We start from the raw sequence: 24806 nt of genomic DNA on the forward strand, positions 1-24806 counted from the left end.
ATCCTCACCACTACCAAGGCGCACACAAGAAAAGGGTCAGATAAAAAGCAAACAGCCAGACGCCAGACGACTTTGACTTCTTCTTCATCCTCTTAAAGGGGAGCTCCAGTGGGGTGGTCTTCTCCATCAAATATATTCAAGATCTTCATTGTACATTGAGAAATGAGAGGTTATGAGATACTGTAAACAAGCATGTTATAGTGGATTTTTCCTCCACAAACGCCTAGTGGACGTAGACAATATGCCGAACCACGTAAATCTATGTGTTCATCCTTTTTTACTTTCTCTACACTTATTTTCCTTTCACCGCCATGGATGTACGCACTGGCATTGTACAATCGCACCGGACCATTATCGAGGGCTTCAGACCACACTAATGACTGATCGAGGCCCAAATCATTATAACGGGCTGGAAATGACTTTTTCTCCCCTTCCGGCCTGTTGTGCGGTTTTTTATGCATCAATAGTTGACGTCGTCTGTGAGATCTGATTTACTCTCTACACTGGAAGTGGGAAAATGACGATTTTTTGACAAGCTGAATAATTACCGGATGAGCAGATAACATCCTCTAGATAAGTGTTCTTAGTTTTTTCAATTTTTACGTTTATGAAAAACATTGCTCCAAAGAATGAGCGAGTAAATCTTTTCTTGCCCGAAACCCAAGCTCCTTGTCATTGCACTTAGTACACTTTTGAATGCACCATGCAAAACAAGAAGTATATGGTGAGCACTATTCACGTAAAAGGCACATTGCCCAGGCATATGTACTTCCCGAGTCACTAGCACAATGCATTGCACAGGTCAGGGGTATTGTACACTTAAGTGCACATGGGAGTGTACAATACCACGCACATTCCCACCACCGTGAACAAAGAGGAACATGAACATGGGCGAATGTGCACTAAGACGCACTCAAGCGCACTGTACACTTGCACTACAATGCACGTACCCGCCATGCATGACAACACGACGGGTGCACGTCTTGTGCACTCGAGATCCACCTCAGACTCATGTCGTGGATCCACCAGAGGGAACTCCCGGCCACCCAGAAGGCCGCTGGAATTCTCTGCCGCAGCCATGGTGGTCATCGGGCACAAAACGACGGGCAGTGACTATGATGAAGGCCGTGCACAGAGGGTAGCGACTAGACTTTGCCCTACTCGACCTAGAGGCACACGACGACCAGCTTTGAGCCTACCTAACCCTCTAGTGGCCACCACTTAGGCTGTCAGAGGTTTCAATTCTTGATCGTCCATTTCCCATGAACGAGGAGCAAGCTGAGTGCGGTACTGTACCATGCTCGCCATAGCACACAACTTTATGCACACAACGGGCAGCCACGAGCTTGGTAAACTTGTTGACGGCTAGGGCGTGGCCCACTAGTAGTTTCTGTCTACGACCGGCTCACCCCCGCTGCCAGATATCGAGCACGGTGCGCCTAAAGGGTGCACCCAAAAGGCTTATGACAGCTAGCTATGAGCCCGTTGAACCTGCCGACGACCACTAAGTGGCCCGCCAGCAGTTTATGTTCCCGTCTGGACGTCCCACGTTTATGGCTACCAAGTGGCCGTGCACTGCAGGAGGCAAAGGGGCATGATGTCGTGCACCTGTCGGGCCCCCTCCCACAACAATGTCGTGCACTGGGAGCTAGCGAGATCATCGCCTGGAACTACCAAGCATGACAGTGATTTCGATCATAGGCGAGATGCTCCATGAACCAAGTCCCTCTGTCGTAGTGTCAGCGTGCGCCTGGACACATGATGAGCGACAGATGCATGCAACATGCACCCAACAGGGACCTCCCTCGCAGCCACCGCAGGCTGGCGGGCAATGCCACCTTCCATTAAGACCATCGGTGATCTCTATCACCAGTGGAGTGCTCATCGGCTTAGCCAGGTCTCCTAGCCACCACATGCAAACGGGCATCAACATTACACCACCGATAACACGGCGAGGGACTCCTCCTCAGACATCTGTGGCGGGTACCTCCTTGCCTGGTCACACTCCTCGGCCTCACAGTGGTGAGGAACCAAGCTGCCCGGTCACTCTCCTAAGCCAAATAGTGGTGAGGAACCAAGTTGCCCAGTTACTCTCCTCTGCCACACAGTGGCGAGAAACCAAGCTCTACTTCTCACCCATTTTCCTCAGGCCATGTGTATCTTGGCCACGGTCCTGCCACACACATAGTCAGTTATGTAGCAGGTGGCCACTCACTTCCCTCAGCCACCATATGCAATGTACATTGTCCTCCACTGCAACGAAGACAACGGTTAGCACTGCCACACGACCAGCCTCGTCCAACACGTTGCATGGCCCATGCTCGCTTAACACACTACACCAACTTGCTCGCCCAACATGCTCCACCAACTTGCTCACCTAACATGCTCCACCAACCTGCTCACCCAAGTTTGCTTGTCCGATTTCAGTCAAGCAAAATCTACTACGGTAACAAAAAACTCTTCGGTTTGTCTCTCTCAAATTTGTGTGAATTTTATTTCTACTGACAAAGTTGCTTCCTATGGCGCGGAACATTGAACACTGGCAACATGGCCCCACTTGGGCACCGCTTGGACACCCCAATATGGCTCCATCGGAACAAATTTCCTAGCACTAACATGCACTCGAACACATCGAACCTTCGTCACCGTCGAAACATGGCAATCCACAGGCCTCAATCGGCCCACCTCCAACCTTCGTTGTGCTCTGACAGGGCAAGTCAAGTTTGCCACCTCACTTTGTGATTTGGGTTGTTTACACTAACCAAATCGACCTTTTTTGGCACGGACAAGCATCTCCTTTAGCAAAGCCGAGTCCCACGACACAACGGTCAAACACAAGTCCCTTGACTTGTATACCATCGCGCCAATAAAGCTGAGTTCCTTGACTCGCCACGACACAACGGTCAGACACAAGTCCCTTGACTTGCCGACCCTCATGCTAGCCAAGTCGAGTCCCTTGACTCGCCACGATGCATTGGTCGAGCTAGAGCCTTAAGGCTCGCCTATGTGACCAATTGGACACAAGTCCCTTGACTTTTTTACCTTCGTGATACCTGGCCATGATGCATTGGTCGGGCTAGGGCCCCAGGTAAGGGTGTAGCCGGTCTGGTTTTAGACAAAACTTAGGGCCGAATTGGTATGCACCGGTTTTGCATTTTCAAAAATCGATTACGCACCGGTTACCCTCATAAACCAATACCTCTAGTTTTTCCAGTTAGGTCTGATTTTTTTATTTTAATAAAATGCAAAGTTGCCATAAAAAATCTATTTATGAAAATTAAAAAAAAAATACTTTAAAAAAAATCTGTTTTATTAAAAATCTATTACTATTTACAAAAATTTGCTTTATAAAAAAAAATCTGTTATGTAAAAAAAAAAACTACTATAAAACAAATAAGAAAAAACTACTATAAAATGTTATTAATATATATATTTTATGTTTAAAGCATATGATCAAATAAATTTTTATGTTTAAAATTAAAATTTTCTGTTATAAATTATAATAATATTATCTTATATAGAATTATAATTTATATAATAATTATAATTATATATAATATAAAACATATTATATATAATATTAAAAGAATTAATTTAAAATATATAATATAGTGAACCAGTCCGATCTAGTCCTAAAAAGCATAGAACCAGAACCGAATCGGTATCAGTCGATTTTGGAATTAAAGGAACTAGTCCCGAATCGGATCGGCTCCATCGGTTCAGGCCGGTTCGGTCCGGTTTTCTGGTTTCCTGGTTAATTTTTACTCCCCTAGTCCCAGGGCTCGCCCACACGACCAATCAGATGCAAGTCCCTTGACTTGTCGAACTTTGTGTCGCCAAGCCAAATCCTTAGACTCTTCGTGAAGTTTAGGCCAGGCACTAGTCCTAGGACTTGCCCAAACGGCCATTCGGGCACAAATCCCTTAACTTGCCGACCTTCACTTTGATACGAGTCCTAGACTCGCATTGAGTGTCACACTCGAGCCATAACCGTTACCAGTGGGTTACCTCCGGGAACGAGCCTTCGAAGTTAATGGGCCTTTGAGCTCCACAATCACCTTGCACTGGTTGTCTCCAGGAACAAGTCAATGGGCTCGACAACCGCGTAAGGTGGACCCAGGGGGTCGACGAGCCCTCTGACCACTTTGCGGGGGTTACTTTACACAAACTCCAACACTAATAATAAATCCAAAACAAAAATATCGGATGGACATACACTTTTCAATAACGACAGACATACATGCAAACGCATTGATGTACTACACATCTTACGCAGTTGAGCATATCTCTCGCCAAATCCAAGCTCTCTCCCGCATCATGCGCAGTCGAGTACACCTCCCGCCTCATCTGAGCTTCGCGCTAGCATTTTACGCAGTCGAGTACACCTCCTGTCACATCCGAGCTCTGCGCTTGTATCATACGCAGTTGAGTACACCTCCCGTTACATCCGAGCTCCACACCCGTATCATACGCTGTCAAGTACACCTCTTGCTACATAGAGCTCCATGCTCGCATCTTACGTGGTCGAGCACACCTTCCGTCACATCCAAACTCCATGCTCGCATCTTATATAGTCGAGTACACCTCTAGTCACATAGAGTTTCACGCTCGCATCTTACGCGGTCTAGTACACCTCTCGTCACATTCGAGTTCTGCACTCGCATCATACGCAGTTGAATACAGCTCTTGCCTAACTCCACGCCCGAAATCCTTTATTGCTTAACGCAAGTGAAGCGGACAACCAGGGACCAACTCCCCGAAATTTATTTTCTCACAAATTTCTACGGATAACCTCGGTTGCATATTGTATCTCAAGGATTATCAAGGCCTTTGTTGGAACAAATTGCTTTTAAGAATCACGAGCAACTAAAGAGGATAAATTATCCAGGCCCAACCCACCAGGACACCACTAGGAGACAAAAGAAAAGGCAGGAAGGTAAGAGAGAAGAGTATGTCAGGAGGCAAGGGGGCAGTGTTTGGAGAAAGTGAGAAAGAGAGAGGTGGTCAAACACGCAAAACAGATGTCCCTCACCACTACCAAGGTGCACACAAGAAGAGGGTCAGATAAAAAGCAAGGGGACAAACGACTTTGACTTCTTCTTCAACCTCTAGAAAGGGAGCTCTAGTGGGGGGTCTTCTCAACCAAATATATTCAAGATCTCTATTGTATAGTGAGAAATAGGAGGCTATGAGAGACTGTAAACAAATATGTTATAGTGGATTTTCCCTCCACAAACTCCTTGTGAACGTAGGCAATATGTCGAACCACTTAAATCTGTGTGTTCATCTTTCTTTACTTTCTCTACACTTATTTTTCTTTCACCGTCATGGATGTATGTACCGACATCGTACAGCCACACCAAATCACTGTCGGAGATTCTAGACCATACCGATCGAGGTCCGAATCATCATAGCAGGCTAGGAATAACTGCTTCTTTCCTTACAGTCTGTTGTGTGATTTTTTATGCATAAACAATATGCATTAAGTAATCCAATATTAAAGAAAAAACAAAAAGTTGATCAGGCCAGGCCAGGCCAGGAAGAGGTCTATAGGGATGCAATTAGGGTGGGTAGATTTCACACATAAGTTCATAACCTTTACAGGTCCATTGTTTTTTGTTGTATTCAATGTCATACCAAAAACCCACGTGGCTGTTGGGCAGCTTCGATTCCAATCAACCCAACTGGCCACATTAATGGCCTTGAAAATTATTTCACTTTGGTCGCATTGATTAAAACATTAATGTTGTCGTATTTCTAATCAATACTAGGAGATGGGTCTGATTTTTTTTTATGAAAATTGGCATGTGATTGATACAGGGATCATTCATTCGCTTAGAAATTCTAGGTGGCTTTTCCAGCTTTCATAGAGGCAACTCTAGATGGAGACAGGACATCACTAATAGTTGTCAAAAACCCGGCCTTATTATTTGTGGGTTCTTAGTTATCGAGACTATTGTTAGAACATCACTTATTGTTAACGTTTGCCGGCCTGATAAATAGAAACAGTTCGAGTACATATCTCAAATCGAAGCCTTCAAGTTATCCGACAAAATTGATACGAGATCAAGCCTCAAGGAGAGGTTTTGCGGGATATCTACTATATCTCCTTATACTTAAAAGAATCTATCGTCTAATAAACAGTAAATTTGTTTTACGCTTTTCTTCTTCCTCTTATGTCCCTCTCTACATCCTCGTCCCTCTTTACATTCTCACAGTAAAATCATCACACAAGTTTCCATACAAATCACAAAATTACCACACAAATCACAAATCAGGAATTGTCGATTGAAGAAAAAAGAGGTAGTGGAGAGGTCGTCGGCGAAGGACGAGACTAGTGTGGTGGTGTGATGCCGTAGGGGTGGCTAACAAATGGTGCTACGGGAAGAAACCTGTGCGTGTAGAGGGACTGCGTGTGTGAGGCTAGGGAGGAGCTACAAGTGGTGGGTTTCATGGAAGTGCTCCACGGCGTGAGGAGAACTCGATGGTGGTGCTTGGTGGAGCTAAAGCTGAGCCGTAGTGGCGCAAGCGTAGAGAACCCGTGCATTGAGACCCATTTTGGGTTGCTCATGTGCGGTTGAGGGAGGAGCTGCCAATGGGCTTCGACGGTGGGGTTTGCTCGTCGGCGTGAGAGGCAGCTGGTGAGATAGTCGATTACACCGCAGGGTGGTGCACGATGGCATTGGGCTGCTTAAGAGAGGAGGTGGGGTGAGAGAGAGGGAAGACGTGCGACTGAAGGGGAAGGAGAGAGATGGAGAAAGGGAAAGTGAGGAGGAAAAGGTTAAGTTTGAAATTTTAAATCCCAACCATTCATCTTGAATCCTCATATTTAATCTAACAGTTGAGGTCTAAACATTAATTTAAACTAAGATAAAATAGATAAATAAAATATAAATATTATATCATACACTTAAAATTAACTTTAATTTATAAAATACTAATTTTTCATCATTAAATAAATGATACATTTTTACCGAACATTTTTAAGAAAATAACACTATCTAATTAATTTGAATTTTCAACATAATCTCATAATAAATGATGAACATAAATGAACATAATCTTACTCTTATGTATTAGACTATTTTTAATATTTAGAGTCACTTTATTTTTTTTTCCTTCAATTAGGCAGATGTGGCAAACGTTTAGCCACTGCTAGTATATATATATATACTAGTAAGGGCAAACACGTGCAATGCACGTGTGCCCAATTGCAAAAACATGAAAAATATTCTTAAAAATAGAAATTTCTTGTAAAAACATGTAATAAGAAATTGAGAGAAAATAACCTAATAATAAAATAATATGCATGCCATAAAAACAAAGCCGAAATACTTGTGTTCACCATATAGTAAACACTCTATCATTCTCTACGTGTGATACAGAATTCCATTCGGAGAGGAAAAATCAATCTCAAAGAGTAACCAATAAGAAAGTCTAACCAGCAATTTAAGTTCAATAAAAAACTATGTACTTCAAATTAAAACAATCATCTTATGACAGGAAGGTCAATATGATCCAGCAACACATGCAATACTTCTTCAACTAATTTTATACTCATAATTCGAAACATATCTATTCGATCAAATTGGGATAAAAAAAAAATTATAGTGCTCCTCCAGGCCAAACACATCCATTTGGTATGATAGCATGATACTTGAATCTGATGAACCATTTGATATGTACTCGTTCCCCATCTCTACATGAAAGAATGAATTGAGTATATCATGATGTGTTTTATAAGGTGTGAACATGCACATATGTATGTAAACTGCATATTATTTGGTATTCAGTTAGTAGGATGGAACGTAGCAGTCAAATACCTTACAGGCACTTAAGTTCAAAACACAAAGACACACCACACTTTCATTACTGATATTACATTTTTCTATTTCCCTCTATTTTTCTCAGCGACCAAACATTGGAGTAAACAAAGTAAAAAAGTAAAATAAAATCCTAAATTATGAACTATGAATAAACCTCAAAACAGCATAAACTTCAAACCAAAAAGTCCAAATTCCTTGCAAGAAACAAATCAACAAATCAGATTAAGTAAAGAAAAAAAACACAACCAGAACATAACATGCAAAAAAAATTGAAAGTCATCTATTTTTTTTTAGAGACCAAACCCAAAAAACTGGATCACAGTCCAAATTTCCTAAAAAAAAAATAAACCAACCAAATAATGGATAGTTCAGAATACATAAAAAATAGATGTAAAAGTACACATTGAAAGTTGCCTATTTAAAAAAACAAAGGTTAAAAAAATAAAACCCTATTTAGTTGACCATGCCCCCACCAAAGAGCAAAGGACAGTCAGCACCAACACAACAGGTCCATTTTATTACCTGGTACCATCTGCATTGTAAGCCATTGTCGTGCACCAGCGACCAGGAGCATCATAATCAACTCGAGATCCCAAGTTGTCATACAACCATGCTTTTATCTTTCCATCCAGTGCAGTTGAAAAGATAAACTAAGTATAAAGGCACAAAAAAGATGTTAGGAACAAAAATATTGGGACTTAAGGAAGAATCCATGAAAGGAAGGCCAAACCAATAACCACAATAAGCTCAAAGCATTCAACTAAAACAATCAGAACAAAAAAAAAAAAAAAAATCACAAATGAAAATGATACCTGAATGTTTTCCTTATAGTGAGGACAGACAGAATAAACAGGAGCCTCATGACCTTCAAACGTATACTGCTTTGCACCAGTAGTGCCATCCCACACCTACAATTACCAAACAAGATTAGGAAGGAATGACAAATTTACCTCAACTTAAAACATCAAAACGACCAAACATGCAACAAGACCAACCGACCTTGATGGTCTTATCGTCACCACAGGTTATCAGACAAAGTTGCTTGTTTGGGTGGGAGAATGCGATGTCATTTACTTCGCCAACATGAGCATCAATCTATATCAGTAAATTAAAGTAACTTTCAGTATAGCATCTCAAATACCATAGAAGTTAAAGTGCAAAAAGAATGAAACGGAAAAATTTATATTAGATATACCTCCAGGTGCTACTGTATATTTTCATTCCCATGATAAGAATATATTTGAACGATGTGCCTGGACTATGCAACTCCTGTAATTGGAATAGAAAGAAGACATCATCTAATTGTCTAGTTCACCTTTAAGATATATATTAGTTGTGTACATGGAGTGAAAACCTCCAATGTATTAAGCATACCAAACAAAGAACCGTTAGGGCTCCAAATCACACGATTAATAGATACACCAGGATCTTTAACCAGAGCTGCCTGAAAATTCATCAATATCAGTTCCAATTACTCTACAATTTTTTTATTGGTAAACAAGTTCCAATTACTCTACTATTATAAGCATTAAGGATAAAACACTAACATTAACTTGTATCGTTAATGAAAGAAAAAAAAAAAAAAGAGAAGGGACACACCTGCAGAGGCATTGAACATGCACTGAGATCCCAAACTTTGAAATTCCTCAAAACTAACCGCTCCCTAGAACCAACTTCCCACAACCCAATGTCCCCAACATTGGTACCAACTGAAGCACAACATGCAAAATATTCAATGGACATAAAACACCAAACATTTGTAGGAAGGAAATATAACATTTACAACACTGGATAGCAAGCTTAAATATTTATAGATAAAATCAAGAGGCTTTAAAAGAGAGCCAACCAAGAAGTAAGGTTTGTTGGTGAGAAGACTAAAGCATCTTTAAATGAGTTACTTTTGGTTGATGAGAGTCCGTAACCTTGAATTTTTAAGGTTTGGGAATTGCAATTTATCACGGAATAAAGGATTTGCTTCAATTAATTTTTTAAGCTCCACCAACATGATTGCTCTAGCAGATTTGGTATTTCCATATTTGGAAAGTTGCTCATTTTCTCTGTGATACAACAAATCTATTTTGACAACATTTTCTATAGTTGATTTCAAATGTCAGGGGGAAGAGTTGAACACAAATTCATCATACCTGAAATTCTCCAATGTCAAGAGCTAAGTGATTTCCTTGAAAAGCTTTTCATTAAATGTGGCAAAAACTTTCAAATCCTTTACTAATATATCCACAGCCTTGGAACGATCATGCCTATCAAAAAACAGTCTCATTCACATGCTATATGCCACAGAATCTCCAAAGACAAACAATCACTTCTCATAAAACCGACAATTAGATAATTAATAACCTAAAACTTGGAAGCTTACTTATCCAATGTCTCAAGATACTTTTGCTTCCTTATCTCAAAAAAGATTTTCATTGAGTATCGATTGTCGTCCACTTTTGTGAACCCGGAAAGGTACTTCTCAACCTCCTCTAGTTACAAGTGGATCCTGTAAAGATTTATGTCAACAAACATAATATCAGTCCCTAACAAAATCTAAAGAACAAAAAATAGAATATCTAATGCACCTTGGAATCATTGAAAAGCTGAGAATACACTACGCTTACTAACAAATATTTCACATTTTTTCATCCAGATTTTCTACCACCTAAAATGTTTCAGTATTCACCATTGAATTATCATTTTGACATAAACGTGCACACAGTAGCAAAAATGTGCTTAAATTCTCAACTGCAAGTAGCACCAAACTACTCAGGCACATAACATGCATCTATATTCTTTAAACAATGACTTAAACAGCATAGCTCTGATGACCATACCTGGTCTGCAGTGGTTTCAACTGAGAGCTGCTTCCGCTCTTTAGCCAGAGCAAGCCACTGTGCAGAATTCAATTAATTATATAGTTTCCCATTAATTGATTTCTGAGATCCATCCAATATATTCAGAATTTGATGTAACATAGACCATATAGTAATTATTTATATTTAAAGCAAGAAAAAGAAACATTTATTTAAAAAAAAAAATCTCTAAACGGGGCTTTAAATTAACTATTCTAAATATGACATATGAATAAACAAAATAAATATTACAAAATAAATATAAAAAACATACTTCAAATAAAAGTGATAAAAAATACCACAAAGTAGAGGAGAAATAAATGAACGGTAGGAATAGCACAGATGAGCAGTCAGTGAAATGTCATAGAGCAAGATAAGAACATAACCAACTGATTCATGACAAATAATATATAAAGAAACAAAACATAATAAAATTAGGATTTTATTTATGAATGATACTATAATAAAATATTAAGAATGACAACAAACATTATGTATCAAATATACATACACACACACACACATAATATATATAGATACATGAAGATATAAATGTAAACAATATAAGAATTATTTATATTTAAAGCAGAAGAAATAAACATTTATTTAAAAAAAACAAATCTATGCATGCCATTAAATTAAATAATCTAAATATGGAGCTAGAATAAATAGAATAATTATTACAGAATAAATACAACAAGCATATTTAGCATAAAAAGGACAAAAAAAATACCAAAGTAGAGGACAAATAATTGAACAGTGGAAATGGTGCAGATGAATAGATAGTGAAATGATAATGAGCAAGATAATAATAGAACCAGCTGATCTGCGACAAAGAACACATAAAAGTGTAGAATATAATGAAATTAGAAATCATATTTATTGAATGAGGCCATAATAAAATACTAAGAGTGAGAACATATATAATCAATAACATGGGTATTTATAAAATTGGAAATTAAACAGAATATAATACAGTGGGAGATAGAATTTGTTATTAATGGTCTTATTAATAATAACATTAATAACCTCATAAATATAGAATTCTTTGATAATATAAAATATAATATTCAATAATTATTAATAGATTTCAAGTATAATATTCAATAATATATAAATTTTCAACAACTATAACATGTGGAGTATAGTTTGTCACACGTACGGTAGCTCAAAAATATTTTTCACCAATTATAACATGTGGGGTATAAATTATTCTCGTCTTCCCTCTCACTGCTGACACTTTTTTTCTCTTCTCTCCTCTCTATCTTTCTCTTCTGCTTTTGCCTCCACTCTCATAGCTCTTTCTTTCTCTCCTTATCTCGCTTCTACTCTCAGACGCATCAACCGCAACACCAACATAACAGCTCCGTTTTGCACAGCCTGACTCCATATCACCTGGCCAAGAAAAAACAATTTTTTTCTTCGTGCAACAGAGATGATGAACATCGCATCCATTACTTCCCATTCTCCATGCTTAAAACTTTTTTTTTGTTTAGATTTACGTTTATAAATCTAAAGCTATTTACACGCTTTACTATAGATCTAAGGAATTTTTTCTTCAGATCTGTTGTTTTATATATTTCCCATTTTTTCTGCAGATGTAACTTTTTTGGTGTACTAATTTTTATTTTCCAGATCTGCAAAAGATTTTCTTTTCGTTGCTACTGTTTGTCTAGTGTTTTTCTTATGATTTCTTCAACTACTTATATAGTGATTTATTGTGCTGGTATTTTCATTGAAGTTTTTTTTTTCCCTAACTTTACAGGTCCAAGGTTTTTTTTTTTTTTTTTGCACAACTGTAATTTTCGTTGCTTTTATTTTTCTTTCTGTAAATTTGTTGTTAATCTCATCTCTGCTTCGTTATACATTTTTTGGTATCAATTTTTTCATCGTTATTGAGCATAGTGATTTGATTGTCATTTGAGGTTTTGTGCAAGCTCTCTGTTTGGAAAAGTTTTCTAGTTTCAATCCTTATTCATCTAGACGTGTATTATATGGTTTGGGATATTTCGTTCTCATATTTGTTCTGGTCTGATCTAAGACTATATCGAGGTGGTGAATTTTTGCGATCTATGATCTTTTTTCTATTAGTATGAGTTCTCTTTCGAGTTTAACGAATCTATGTACAAATGTATTACATGTTTTGATTTTTTTTATTTTATTTCTTTCTCGCATGTCACTGTAATATTGTTCATATCTGAGAATCTTACTTTTATTTTGTTTTTTTTTTCTAGATAAAGGAGCCAGAAACAGCACTACAATGAAAAATGGAGAACCTGATCAGATTCAGTCATCTCTTTCTCAACTAAATTTAGTTTTCTAAATCCAAATATTCAAATAACTTTTTGTTGTTGTTCTTTCGTTTCGATTTTTTTCATCCATTCATCCCAAAAAAATTTATAGTAAGACTTTTTTTATTTATTTCTAACAATTTAGTATTGCATATAGAAATAAATAACTGAAGAAATAGTCAGAAATATTTACCAAAATAATCAACATAAAATTCATACCTGTGAAACTGGAGAGTTGAGAGGCGAACCCAAAAGCGAAGAAACAGATTTGGGAGGAAATAAAGAGATGGAAATCACTCTTATACCAAGCGGCAGGCGGTGGAAGCGGTGGAAAGCAGAAAAAACAAAATAGAATCTGATAAGAGGAAAACAGTAGAAAATAAACGAAGTGATAGAAGCAGTGGGAAAAAGAAATCAGAGATAAGATTAAAACACAGGAATTGGGAAAGCGGAAGAAAAGGGTAGTTAAAGATAACGACGGAAAAAAAAAAAAGGTCCAAAGCGAAAAACAAAACCAGAACCTAGGAGAAGTCAAGGATAGAGCAGAAAAAGATATAGAAAATGAAGGGCAAAATCGAAAAACAACATGTTAGACAACAGCTGCCTGCTTCAAAAGCAGGGGTGAAATTGGTATAAATGTTAGAACTGAGGGACAGAAACGTAAAGAAATACGAAATAAAGGGCAAAATTGGAAATAAAAGATGGACGACACCTCCTTGCTTATTGCCGCTTATTATATATAAGATATATATATATATATATATTTATCTACTTATATATAAAGTGCAAATGTTGGATAAACAGTATTTTTGTCTAACATTTTCATTTTCAATTTTGTCCTTACTATATTCCAAAATTCCGTTCTCTTTCCATTTATTTTCCTTTTGCCGAGGGGTGGAGGCCCAGTGTGGGCTGAGAAGGAGGGTATGGCCTAGGGGTGGAGGTTTGGTGTGCTCGTGGGCGGCGACGCTCGGCCGTAGGTGGCAGATTTGAGCCGCGAGGTGGGTAAATTGTGTAGAGAGTGAGGGCGTCCGTGCGGGGGAAGAGTAGCTACGGGCCTTGGGCTTGGGGAGGAGGAAGGACTGCGACGAGGCTGTGACTGGCGGAGTACGGTGTGGTTGCTAGCTGCGGCAGATCTAGGACAAAGTTTTTTTGCAAGAATGACGAACATAACAGGAAAAAAAATGAAACTTAAAAAATATCCATATTGACTAATCGAAACTGCATATATATTTAACCCAAAAAACATAAGAAGAATCCAACATAGAAAAAGAGAAATTTGAAAAAAATATAGCGTAGATCTGAAAAGTATGCTTTCAGATTTGTTGAAACTTGAAAAAAAAAAAACATCTAAAAAAGAAAGAAATAAAAGAAGACCCATGTCGAAGCAAACAAAAAATAAACATGCCTCATCCCGTACAAAGAAAACCGTATAAGAGCATGTATATCCAACCAAAAAAACATAACAACCCAGATCTGAAGAATAAAGAATCAGATCTGTAAAATCTCAACAAAAATTGAAACAATGCAAAAAAAAAAATGTAGAAATAGATAAAAAGGTTAAATATATAACCCACAATACGAAAAGGGAAATAAGAAAAACCAAAAATAAAGCAGATTTGAGGAATACACATTCGGATCTGTAAGATCTCCAAAAAAAAAAAAAAAAATTGCAAAAACATGGGCTAAAGTTGCTATCGGTGTTCATGTAGCTGAGAGAAGAAGCAAATGGATGAAACAATGAGAGAAAGAAGAGAGGGAAAGCGAAACTGTAAGACACAAGAGGGAGAGAGAGAGAGAGAGGAAAGGGAAAATGTGTTGGGAGAAAATGGGAGGCACCAGCATTGTTGGGAGAGGGAGAGAGAGAGAGAGAGGGGTGTGAAAGTGACAGCAGATAAAAAATTGGTATTTATTTGAAGGTATTTATTTGAAGGGAGAGAGCTACTTCGTTAGGTTTTATTTTATTTTAAGTTGGTCATGAAATTATCAAGAATAAATATAAATAAAAATTATTATTAAAAACATCTATTTACACCTATAATATAATATCATCTAAATCATACATCTCCTTAAATAAATATTAGAAATAATTAACTAAAAATAACTATATAATAAGTACAAAATATACAATACTACAATAGCTTCTATAGCATTACTCATCGCTTTTCTTTTTTATTTCCTTTTATACCGCACACAAGACAAATCCTCTCTCTCATTATCAGCTCTCTGACTCTCCCTTCCTAGTTCTCTCTTTCAATTCAGAACCTCTCTCTCCTCTCTCTCTTCACCTCGTGTGACTTACCGCTGTTAGTAGCCACGGACCAGGCCAGACAGAAGCCCTCCTTCGAGTAACAGCAGCGCTGTCTCGATCTCTCCTACGTCTCCCACTCACAACTGTCATTTCGTCCAATAAGTGTGAATTAGAGATGAATAGTAGTTTCTCATTATTCTTTCAGAAATTCATACTCGTGTACACGAGAACAAAGAAAATTAGAGAAATGTAATTTCTGTAAATACAAAAACAAGAACAATTGTAAAAATTCTTCATTAGAGAACATTACACCCGGATTTAAAAAAAAAAAAAAAATCAACCCCACCGATTTGAGGAGGAAGATTTCGAAATTTCTACAAAATCACTAAAACACTATATCCATACACACGAAAGCCAAACAAGAACACCCTCTGTGCACTGCTGTTACGACTTCTTCCATCATTCATTTGTATTTCCCTTAGCCCAGATTACATCACAAGGTGCAAACTTTTAACATATACACGATCTGAACTAGAGAAAAAAAAAAAAAAAAAAAAAAAAAAAAAAAAAAAAACCTTCAAATCTCAAAGAATCTTATATTCAGATTTGAAAAAGCAAAAAAAGAAAAACTCAAATCAGAAGAAGAAAATAATAATAAAAAAAAAACTCCACATTTCTCATGAGAAACAACCGTGTTCTTCGTTGGCTTACCTAGCCTGCAGTTTTCTTCATAGACCAAATACGGGAAATATCTATAGAAAGGAGATTTGAGAGACACAGTTGAAGAATCGTGAGGATAGAGAGAGAGAGAGACTTCTAGTTTCCAACAAAAAATAGATTACAAAAGAGAGAGGTGTGAGAGAGTGAGTTTGAGAGAGAGAGAGAGAGAGAGAGAGAATCAGAAGAGGGGAAGAAGGGTCGGGAAGGGAAGGCTGAGGGGAGAAGAAAAAGGAAAAAAGGGATGGGCTGGGCTGACCAAATGGGAAGAAATAGAAAAAATGGTAAAAATGAATGGGGGTGCGGACGGGGTTTATAAGATTTTTTTGGGCTTTATAAGTGCATTTTAGATCTTATTATAAATAGTCTTGAATATTATTTTCCAAAAATAATAGTAAATTTTCATAAAATTCTTAAGGAAATAAAAATTCTAAAGAGATGAACTTTAATGTTGCATAGTGTTTTATTACCTTCATAAGAATCAAAAGAAAATGTTTACAAATTAAATTTTAATGTTGTGCAGTATTTTATATTTTTTAATTTTGAGTCCTGTAAATATTGAATTAAATTTTTGTGTTCTACTACAAATATGTAGTTAGCTATATAATTTCCTTTGTTTCTATTAATGGTTTCTTTTTAGTGATTTATTAAAATATATACTTTCTAAACCTAAATGTTTCTTCTGTTTTCGGATAAATTGAAGATTTTCTTCCAAAATAAATATATTTCTTAGTATAATTATAAATTTCCATTGGGTAATGAATTATAATTTTTTAATAATTTAAATAAATCTCTATATTTATTAGATCTCTTATTATTCTTAATATATAGTTATTTAATAAATGTAAATATAGATGGAATGACTTTGGACTCAACTATTAACCTATAGTCTGTTCATTGTTTTTAAAAATTATTATACCAATTGCTCATAAAATTGTAATAAGAAATTACAAGAGCACCTCCCATATTTCTAAAATATTGCAAGTCAAATTTCAGAGAAATAATGGATGATCCACTTAGGCGCACAAATAAATGAACTTGGTAGTTGCACCAAAACAAGCTAAACGTGTTCTTCATCAATGTTGTAACCAAAGCAGCATCATAAATGTTGTATGGAAGTGAAAAGGTTAGACAGAAACTGGGTGACCATGTTGGCGGAAGAAGAGGAGAGAGAGAGAGAGAGGTGGGTTGGGGGTAAAGGAAAAGAGGGGGGTATTTTGGACTTTTGCTCTTCACATGTGAAAAAGAGAACTTGGCGCAGGTGGATCAGGAGAAAGGAAAAGATGTGAAAATAATACATAGAAAAATAAGAGAGAAAGAAATAAATAAGGAAAAAAATATACTAAATTTTAAAATCAAGTTTTTTATTCTTGATCTAAAATTAAATTTTTTTTATTATAAAATAAAATGATGAGTTTTAATAAATATTTCTTAGGAAAATAGAGTCATCTAAATAATGAGAGTTCTTAACATAAAATAAATTAATGAATATTAAATAATATTCCTAAAATAATAAAATCATTTAAATAAATTAATTTTTGAAAAATATATTATTTTCAGAACTCCAAAATATAAAAAGGTTTACTTGAAACTTAGTCTTTGTTCAATAACACTACAAATACCTCATTTAAAATGATTTTGGTAAAATATTTAGAAGATTTTAGAATACTTGATTCAATTTAAAAATCATTGGCTAGATTTAAAATAAAGATATTAGATTTAAAATGATTTTTTTAAAGAAATTATATTCATCATCTCCACACCACACATCAATATTGATTTCTTATTTTTTTTCTTGATATGTAAACACATATATTTAAATATCAATATATATATATGTTTTGATTAAATGATAAAAATGAAAAATCACATGTTACTGTATAGTATAGGAGATGATGAGCTGAATTTTGTTTTCTATAATTCATTATTTCTACTTTTTAAAGTAATTTATTTGTTTAGAAAACAAAAAATTATGTAAAATTAAACTGGACACACGTGCAGGGCACGTTGTCCTTTCTTAGTGCAATATAAATAGAGTAATACGTACAGTCGCGTAGTATGCAAGCGTCATGCATTCGCTTTAAAAAAGAGTGAGATCTCTTATTAAAAAATTAATTTTTTTTCATGTAAATCTCGTATTCATTTACTTTTTTTAAAATGATTGTACAACGCTTATACATTCACGACTATAACTATCATTTTTCATATAAATATTCAAATACCAAACTTTTTATATTTGGTATGGCTTATGCTAGCAAGTAGCAACATATTTCAATAAACATTTTCATTACAGTGCATTGAAATGGGCAAAATGGCAAACGTAAAAGAGAGAGAACAGTTTTTTTTAAGAAAAAATAAAAAGTTAATAATGGTATGTTGAAGTTGTATGACAGAAAAAGTTAAATAGCGTTGTGTAGATCCTAAATTTTACGCAACTTTTGAAGAAAAAATCATATTAAATGAAACAGAAATACACAAAAGGTAAGTTCAAAATTAGTTAATCATCTTAAATCAAACAATATCGCTCATTGCAGCGGTGACTCCCAGTCTCGGAGTTCAACCGAAAAATACATGGCTACAGATCAATTTTAAAGTCAGAATTCAGAAACAGAAACGAAAATAACGAATGGGGAAAATCAAACTTGAGAACAAGAATATGCACCACTTAAAACAAAATCCAAATTTCATTCACATTCTAATCCAGAACTAGTACAATTATGGCTCAAAAGAGAGCCAAGAAACGGTGGGATTTTCACTAGTTACAACTCAAAAGGGCAAACCTACAGCCACTTATCTACACTTGTGGGAACAAAAACAGGTTATACGGAGGAAATAAAAAAGAGCCCATGCGAAGAAGCGCAGTGTGTCAATCAGTTTCTTCCCTACAATCTGAACATGAAGTGGTTCCCTCGTCATCTGGAAAAGATCCACCCAAGCCACTCGATCCCGCCTGTTGTATATCCGTATTCTCATAGCTGCCACCACCAGATCTCCCAGACAGTGAAGCCAAACTAATGGCAGCGATGCCCTTTGCAATGACGCCGACATCTGTGGTTCCACAGTATAGACCTCGGCTACCAGCAAGTAGTATGCCTTGATTCTGATCTGCTTTTGTTAGAACAGCAGGCAATACCTCCATCAACGGTGGTTTTGTCATCTGGGATGATCCACTAATAAGCAGACGCAGAGTCTCTCTCGCACCCTTTTCTACCATGGTGTCAGTTCCAGGAATCAATGGGTTCACAAGTTTTGGGTGCAATGGAGGAATGACATTTGAAATAGCAGGACCGGCACTAACTAGGTAGCCTTGACCAGAAGAGCAAATATCAATAACTGGAATGTGAACAATTGGGTCACACATTAAAGGTGTGAAAGTTGGAATCTGCTGAGAAGTTTGAATTGGCAACCGGACCAATTGGTCTGACCGCAATGCTGGGAAATTCACTGTGGAAGCTTCGTCAAGACCCAAAGGTGGTGTGGAAGTCAACAAACTGGATGGCATCGTACCAGGTAATAAGGAAGAAAGTGAGGGAAATGTCAGTGATTCATTTGATGATACAGGAAGTTGTTGAGGTGCGGCTGAGAATTGCAGAGTTGGCAAACCGGGAGGGCACCAACAATAGTAAGGGGAGAAGAGAGGCGAGCCAACACAAGAGATTTGAGTTGTGGGGCTAAGAGCTGGTACGGCCGCTAATTTCCCAAGTGACTCTAGAAAACTCAATGGGGAGTACGGCATATTCCTGGTGGTTGCTGGGAGCTTGTCACTCGCAGAATTATTTGATGAGGATGCTTCAAATGCAGTTGATGAAGTAATGGTCAGATTGTCAACTGCAGGAACATGACTGTCCCCTCGCCGTCGCAACTTTTCCCTAGCAGCACTCCTTAGTGAAGACAAGTTTCTTGGCAGGCCCTCTTTAAAGGAACTGGATCTTGGACTCAGGCTACCCTGATGAAAAGAAATTGCTTTTGCTGCTTGACTTCCAGAGTGCCGAGATCGCAAAGATTTTGTCGACATTGATGAGGACAGTCCATTCTGAGATGTATCAAACAGTTCAGTGGTGGTGCCCAAGGAAGGAATGGGAGATCCTGGAGAACTTGCTCGTGAACTACCCACTGTTGCCACCAGATAGGCACGAAGATGAGTTGCAAAGCAGCTGAGGCGGGACTCACAAATTCCCGTTAATTCAGCAATAGAAGGCTTCCTCATGAGTAAATCCCTCATCTGCTAGAAGGGAACGGAAAAAAAATAATTAGCAACCACTCTACCAGAGAAAGTAGCATGTAAAATAGTTTGAGCAGATTCTTTTTCTTCTCAAATCGATTTCAACTTGCAAGTAGTAAATTTCAGAGTCAAGGCCCACTCAAATTATCATGACAGTGGAGTGTGTGCACACGTGCATTCTTGAAGTCAGACACACCTTTGCAAGCAATTCAGCTCCCAAAAGCTTCGATTTCTCAGAGCACCAAAAGAAGAAAACCTGGCCATCTGGGATCTTGATATGGAATGATCGGCCAGAATTATCTGCTGGGATCTCGTCCACTTCTACAGAAGCGCACTGGGATTTACTGATGGTAAATAGTCTCTCGGTCAGACTGTTGTCTCCAGTGAATGAGAGACGCAGATCAGATGTAGGCAAAACTGTAAGATTCAGATTTCCCCTGCAAAAATGGAGAGAAGAAGAATGACTTAGAAAAATTGAATACTGAAATGACTACCAAAACTACATCCAAAAAAGTAAATAAGTAGATATTACAACGTAACGTTTCGATTGTTATCAAGAGCCAATAAAAACAGAAAATGTAATTAAAAGTACTGTCCCGTCAAAGATTTTCACCTATTCTTCAGTTTAAACATCAATTCTACCGCATTTTTCCACCTTTGGCGATTTGTACTAAAACTCTTCTCAGTTTATCAAAAAGACTACTTTACACCTAATTCATCTATTAATGCCTTTTAATTTCTTTTTTGATAGGTATATACTAATGTCTTTTTTTTTAAAGGTATCTATTAATGTCGTTTCAGATATGATTTACAGGATTTCCTGCAAATTGTTTATTGCTAAATATAATCCCCAACTCAGTAGCAAAGAAACGCTAAAGCATGTCATGTTCTATACATTTTCTCCGTTGGACAAAGTCACCAAACAAACAAAACACATGTAGACAAATCCAGTACCAGTTTCTCCAGTGGAGAAAATAGTCCTGGACGAGGTCAAATTAAGTTGTACTAGTTTAACTTTTGCCAAACCTCCTTCAATGTATATGGAGTTGAGCATTAAGTTCAAAATATAGCTTTTCATATATCACTTTTTTCTTTTGGGTTTATGCATTGACTGGCTTCAACAATGCATTACTTATGGAACCTTGTTAGTTTATTCAAACTTCTCGAGAAACACAGTACAGATGCTAAAGAAGTCATTGGCAAAATGAATTTAAAGAAGACATAAAAGATATATATATATATATATCTAATAATCACACGTATCCTCAAACCAAATGACAAATTCATGAAAGAGGCATATAAAGCAAAACATCGTTTTCAATGAACAGAAGGTAAACGTTAACATATATAGTGCAGAAACTAGACTATCCAAGTCCAAAAATAAATCTTAAGAGAAAGGTACACAGACAGAGACAATAACAGAATCAAGGGCATATAAGACAACGCATTTTACACTCAAATTCAATTCAAATTACAAATGTCAACCCTATAAATCCAAAAGGCAGCAGCAAGCTATATATAATACAGGAGCATGAAACTACCTTTACCTCCTCTTAATTCAGAGATCATAATAGAATACGCCCACTTTACCTACAAGTCAAAAGATATATTTATTTGGAATAATGAAGATTTTCACCATCAATAAGCTAAAATATAGATTCCTGATATTTCTATTTATCACCAACACGGATACGCTTTCCAGCAACACTGTATACACAAAACATAACAGTAGAAGAAGAGTTCAAACACTCGATCAAAACTTAATCCCTGTCCCCCAAACAAAAAAAAAAATCTTCTAAACAAAATGCCATAGAAGAGTACAAGAGAAGGGTAAGGTGACTACCATCTAAAAGATAATTAACATAAAAAAAAAAAAAAAAGGATATTCACTAAATTGGAGTAAACAGAAACTAGATTCACAAGTTAAGGAAAGGTAAGATCAATTCTATCATTGAACAGACTCCTTATCTAAGAAAACTCAAGCTACCTTTATTTCACTTCATTCTCTGAGAAGGAAGAGAAAATGATACAAGAACTAACAGTTGACTTTTATTCTTATAACCAGTGAAACTGGGTATAATCATCAAACTAACCTCCATCGCGTCGCCCCATGTGAAAATGCAACCACAGCTATGCAGTGTCATATCAAGATGCAGCAGTCTATCAAACAAGAAAATAGAATCTAGCATATGCAGCCATTACATGATTGCAGTTAAAATACTTTCTAGACATTGTAACATGCAACCCCAACATGTAACTAGTCAAAAATTAAACGACCTCCCTGTCCACTTGAGTTAAGAGGTAACCCATCATGAACATATGAAAAAAATAAAACTGGCAAAAATCACTATCAACTATATTCAGAAACAAGATCAACTAAAAGGACTGCTTGAAAGTAATGGAGACAAAAAAAATCTTTCTACAAGGTTAAGAGTCAACAAGAAGATTTCAAACAAAAGTTGTTGTGCAAGTATCTGCTGAAATCCAAAGCACGCAGAAGTTCTTAAAACCAATATATATGTATTCATATACATTCATGAGCTTTAAAATTTATAATCACAGACAAATTAAAAGGTATATTAGCATGTGCTATATACTGTGAAATATCAGAATATTCGTAGCATGGCATATTTTTACACCGGCTGCCTGCATGGAATATTCATAATCAATTACATGAAATAGCTACAAAATGGCCCAAAACATTGTCCATATATGTGTTCTCACTGGAAGGAGGTAAAAGAAACATCAATGGCATTGTATTTGTAAAACTAATGACACGGATGCAGAACACCAAAATGTAGAGAGGTGCAACAGTGATTGACCGTTGAGAATTTAGTCCTCAAACAACAATCTATTGATGATGCATGTCAAAATGAACTTCTAGAGCTTGACATCAAAATTATTGCCCCTCCTGAGAGAGGATCACCAGTTTGAGGAATCACGAGAATAAATGATGATTGACCTCTACTGCAGCAAGAGATGAATCATACAGTTATTTCAGATTGTTATTGTCAATATGTTTTTTTTTTTTTTGTAAGTAACTTCAGAGATCGTTATTTTCGTAGAACGCTAATCAAATTAAAGGTATACATCCCCAGATTTCAGAATTATAACAAAGGAAAGCCGTAAGAGAGACGAAAAGAAGTGGAGCTTTCAACTACTTTTGAAACACGATGACTTGGAAAAGGTACAAAACGTCATATGCAATGTCATCAAAAACGCCATCGCACATCTCAAGAACATAAAACATATAGACATGCCGACATCCATGTTACTGAAATTACCTTGTACCAGTTGGGCACAACTGATTTCCTTGCCTGCTGATCTTTCCCACACGAAGAGAAACTAGAGGTATACAGAAGCACCTCGCTAGCATACCAACCTCTGCTGGCTCGAAATTCTGTTCATTAAAACAAAATAAAATCCATCATTAAAGTATAGAGATGTATAAACAACAAATAAATATGGTAAGAGAGAAAGCTTCTGCGGACAAAATACATATATGGAAATCATCAATTCAACACGATGCACAATTAATCATGTCCATGTTTTGACTCACGGCCAATTCGTGAAACCGTGCAACCATCACCGGCCACCACACCAATTCCTACATAGAATCGCCAAACAAACTTCCACCACAGAAGCGGTGAACTCTTTGATGAAAAAGTAACCAAATCTCAGAGAATCAAATTATCTTCAAACAAGATACATACCTGACTTAAATGAGCCAGCAGGCGATCCTCAGCGACTCCATTCGAAGCGTTCGTCTTCAACAAAGGCTTCAACCTCTCATCGGCTCGACAAGCCCCCATCACTTGCATATCCAAAGCCTGTAGCCACCGCAGAGCCCGGTCTTCGCGATCGTTCTGCTGAAGCAACAGATCTCCATCTCCTCCGTCCACAAGAACATCCGTCAACCGCTCCGTGAGCCCAATCTCGCTTGTCGACCGACCGCTCTCTCGCGAGCCACTCGAACTCGCAACGGATCCGACGCCACAGGAAGAAAGCGCATCCACCGACGACGAATCGTCAAAGTTCTCGCCATCGTATCGGTTCGAGCGATCAAGATCCTCGATCTTATCGTTACTAGTTGAATCTTGGTTTGTAGAGTTCGACATATCCAATCTCAGAAACTTCCCCTCAACAAAGTCGAACAATCAGCAAGCAGATTCGAAACCCTAGCTTCGGAATATAGAAAACCGAATTAGAAACGTCGAAACAGACTCAAATCCTCAGGAAATCGATCGCAATAAGGAACGTGAGATAGAGAGAGGACCAAGTTTTAGAGAGAGAAACAAATATCTCCCACAGGAATTGTGTGCCCAAAAATGGTAGGATAAGAAGCGCCCGGGTCCATTAAATAACAGACCGCGGAGGAGCGGAGACCCCCGGGGGGCGGGCCTGGCGGACTTGAAATCGGTTTATGAAATGCGATTTTTTAGAGTCGGTTTCAAGTCCGAGCATGATTGCATTCCACGTCATCTTCCTCATAAGTTTGTCCCACTAATGTTTCTGTGGGACCAAGCGACTGGACGTTTTGGGAACTGCCACGTCATAATCGTAGCCGACATTTTCGTGTAGGGACGGAACGAAGGAAGGAAGCGCAGCGCCAAATAGGAGGGTGATGTAGGTACCGCTGGTGGATAGCGA

General features: G+C 37.3%; 1 protein-coding gene and 2 long non-coding RNA genes across 4 annotated transcripts; all 3 read right to left on the bottom strand.

The window, feature by feature from the left end:
• Positions 1–8347: 8347 nt before the first annotated feature.
• LOC121250434 lies at positions 8348–9880 on the bottom strand. The gene is made up of 7 exons (XR_005937793.1): positions 9673–9880; positions 9426–9535; positions 9201–9270; positions 9022–9095; positions 8826–8921; positions 8639–8734; positions 8348–8476 (listed from the first exon to the last, which is right to left on the bottom strand). It is a non-coding gene; the product is annotated as an uncharacterized LOC121250434 (long non-coding RNA).
• Positions 9881–10097: 217 nt separating this feature from the next.
• On the bottom strand, positions 10098–12833 carry LOC121250616. Its single transcript, XR_005937825.1, has 3 exons — positions 11518–12833; positions 10658–11133; positions 10098–10326 (listed from the first exon to the last, which is right to left on the bottom strand). It is a non-coding gene; the product is annotated as an uncharacterized LOC121250616 (long non-coding RNA).
• A 5766-nt stretch (positions 12834–18599) lies between these two features.
• On the bottom strand, positions 18600–24563 carry LOC121261510. 2 transcript variants are annotated; one of them, XM_041164236.1, is made up of 4 exons: positions 23870–24563; positions 23441–23556; positions 20353–20593; positions 18600–20156 (listed from the first exon to the last, which is right to left on the bottom strand). In XM_041164236.1, exons 1-4 carry the CDS (start codon positions 24272–24274, stop codon positions 18801–18803), a joined length of 2118 nt encoding a protein of 705 aa, XP_041020170.1. In that variant the 5' UTR covers positions 24275–24563; the 3' UTR covers positions 18600–18800. The 2 variants fall into 2 exon arrangements, with proteins under 2 accessions (XP_041020170.1, XP_041020775.1); XM_041164841.1 differs by having other exon boundaries at positions 23716–24546.
• Positions 24564–24806: the final 243 nt, after the last annotated feature.

Source organism: Juglans microcarpa x Juglans regia, chromosome 1D (genome assembly GCF_004785595.1).
Source record: "Juglans microcarpa x Juglans regia isolate MS1-56 chromosome 1D, Jm3101_v1.0, whole genome shotgun sequence".
Taxonomy (NCBI): domain Eukaryota; kingdom Viridiplantae; phylum Streptophyta; class Magnoliopsida; order Fagales; family Juglandaceae; genus Juglans; species Juglans microcarpa x Juglans regia.

What these genes read in the sequence shown, in the direction of transcription:
- LOC121261510 (XM_041164236.1), bottom strand. Translation starts at nt 24,274, where the DNA reads ATGTCGAACTCTACAAACCAAGATTCAACTAGTAACGATAAGATCGAG. An exon ending in TGCTGGCTCATTTAAGTCAG is followed by an intron (nt 23,557 to 23,869) that starts GTATGTATCTTG and finishes TTTAATGAACAG; the next exon opens with AATTTCGAGCCAGCAGAGGT. An exon ending in TTGTGCCCAACTGGTACAAG is followed by an intron (nt 20,594 to 23,440) that starts GTAATTTCAGTA and finishes CCATTTTTGCAG; the next exon opens with GGGAAATCTGAATCTTACAG.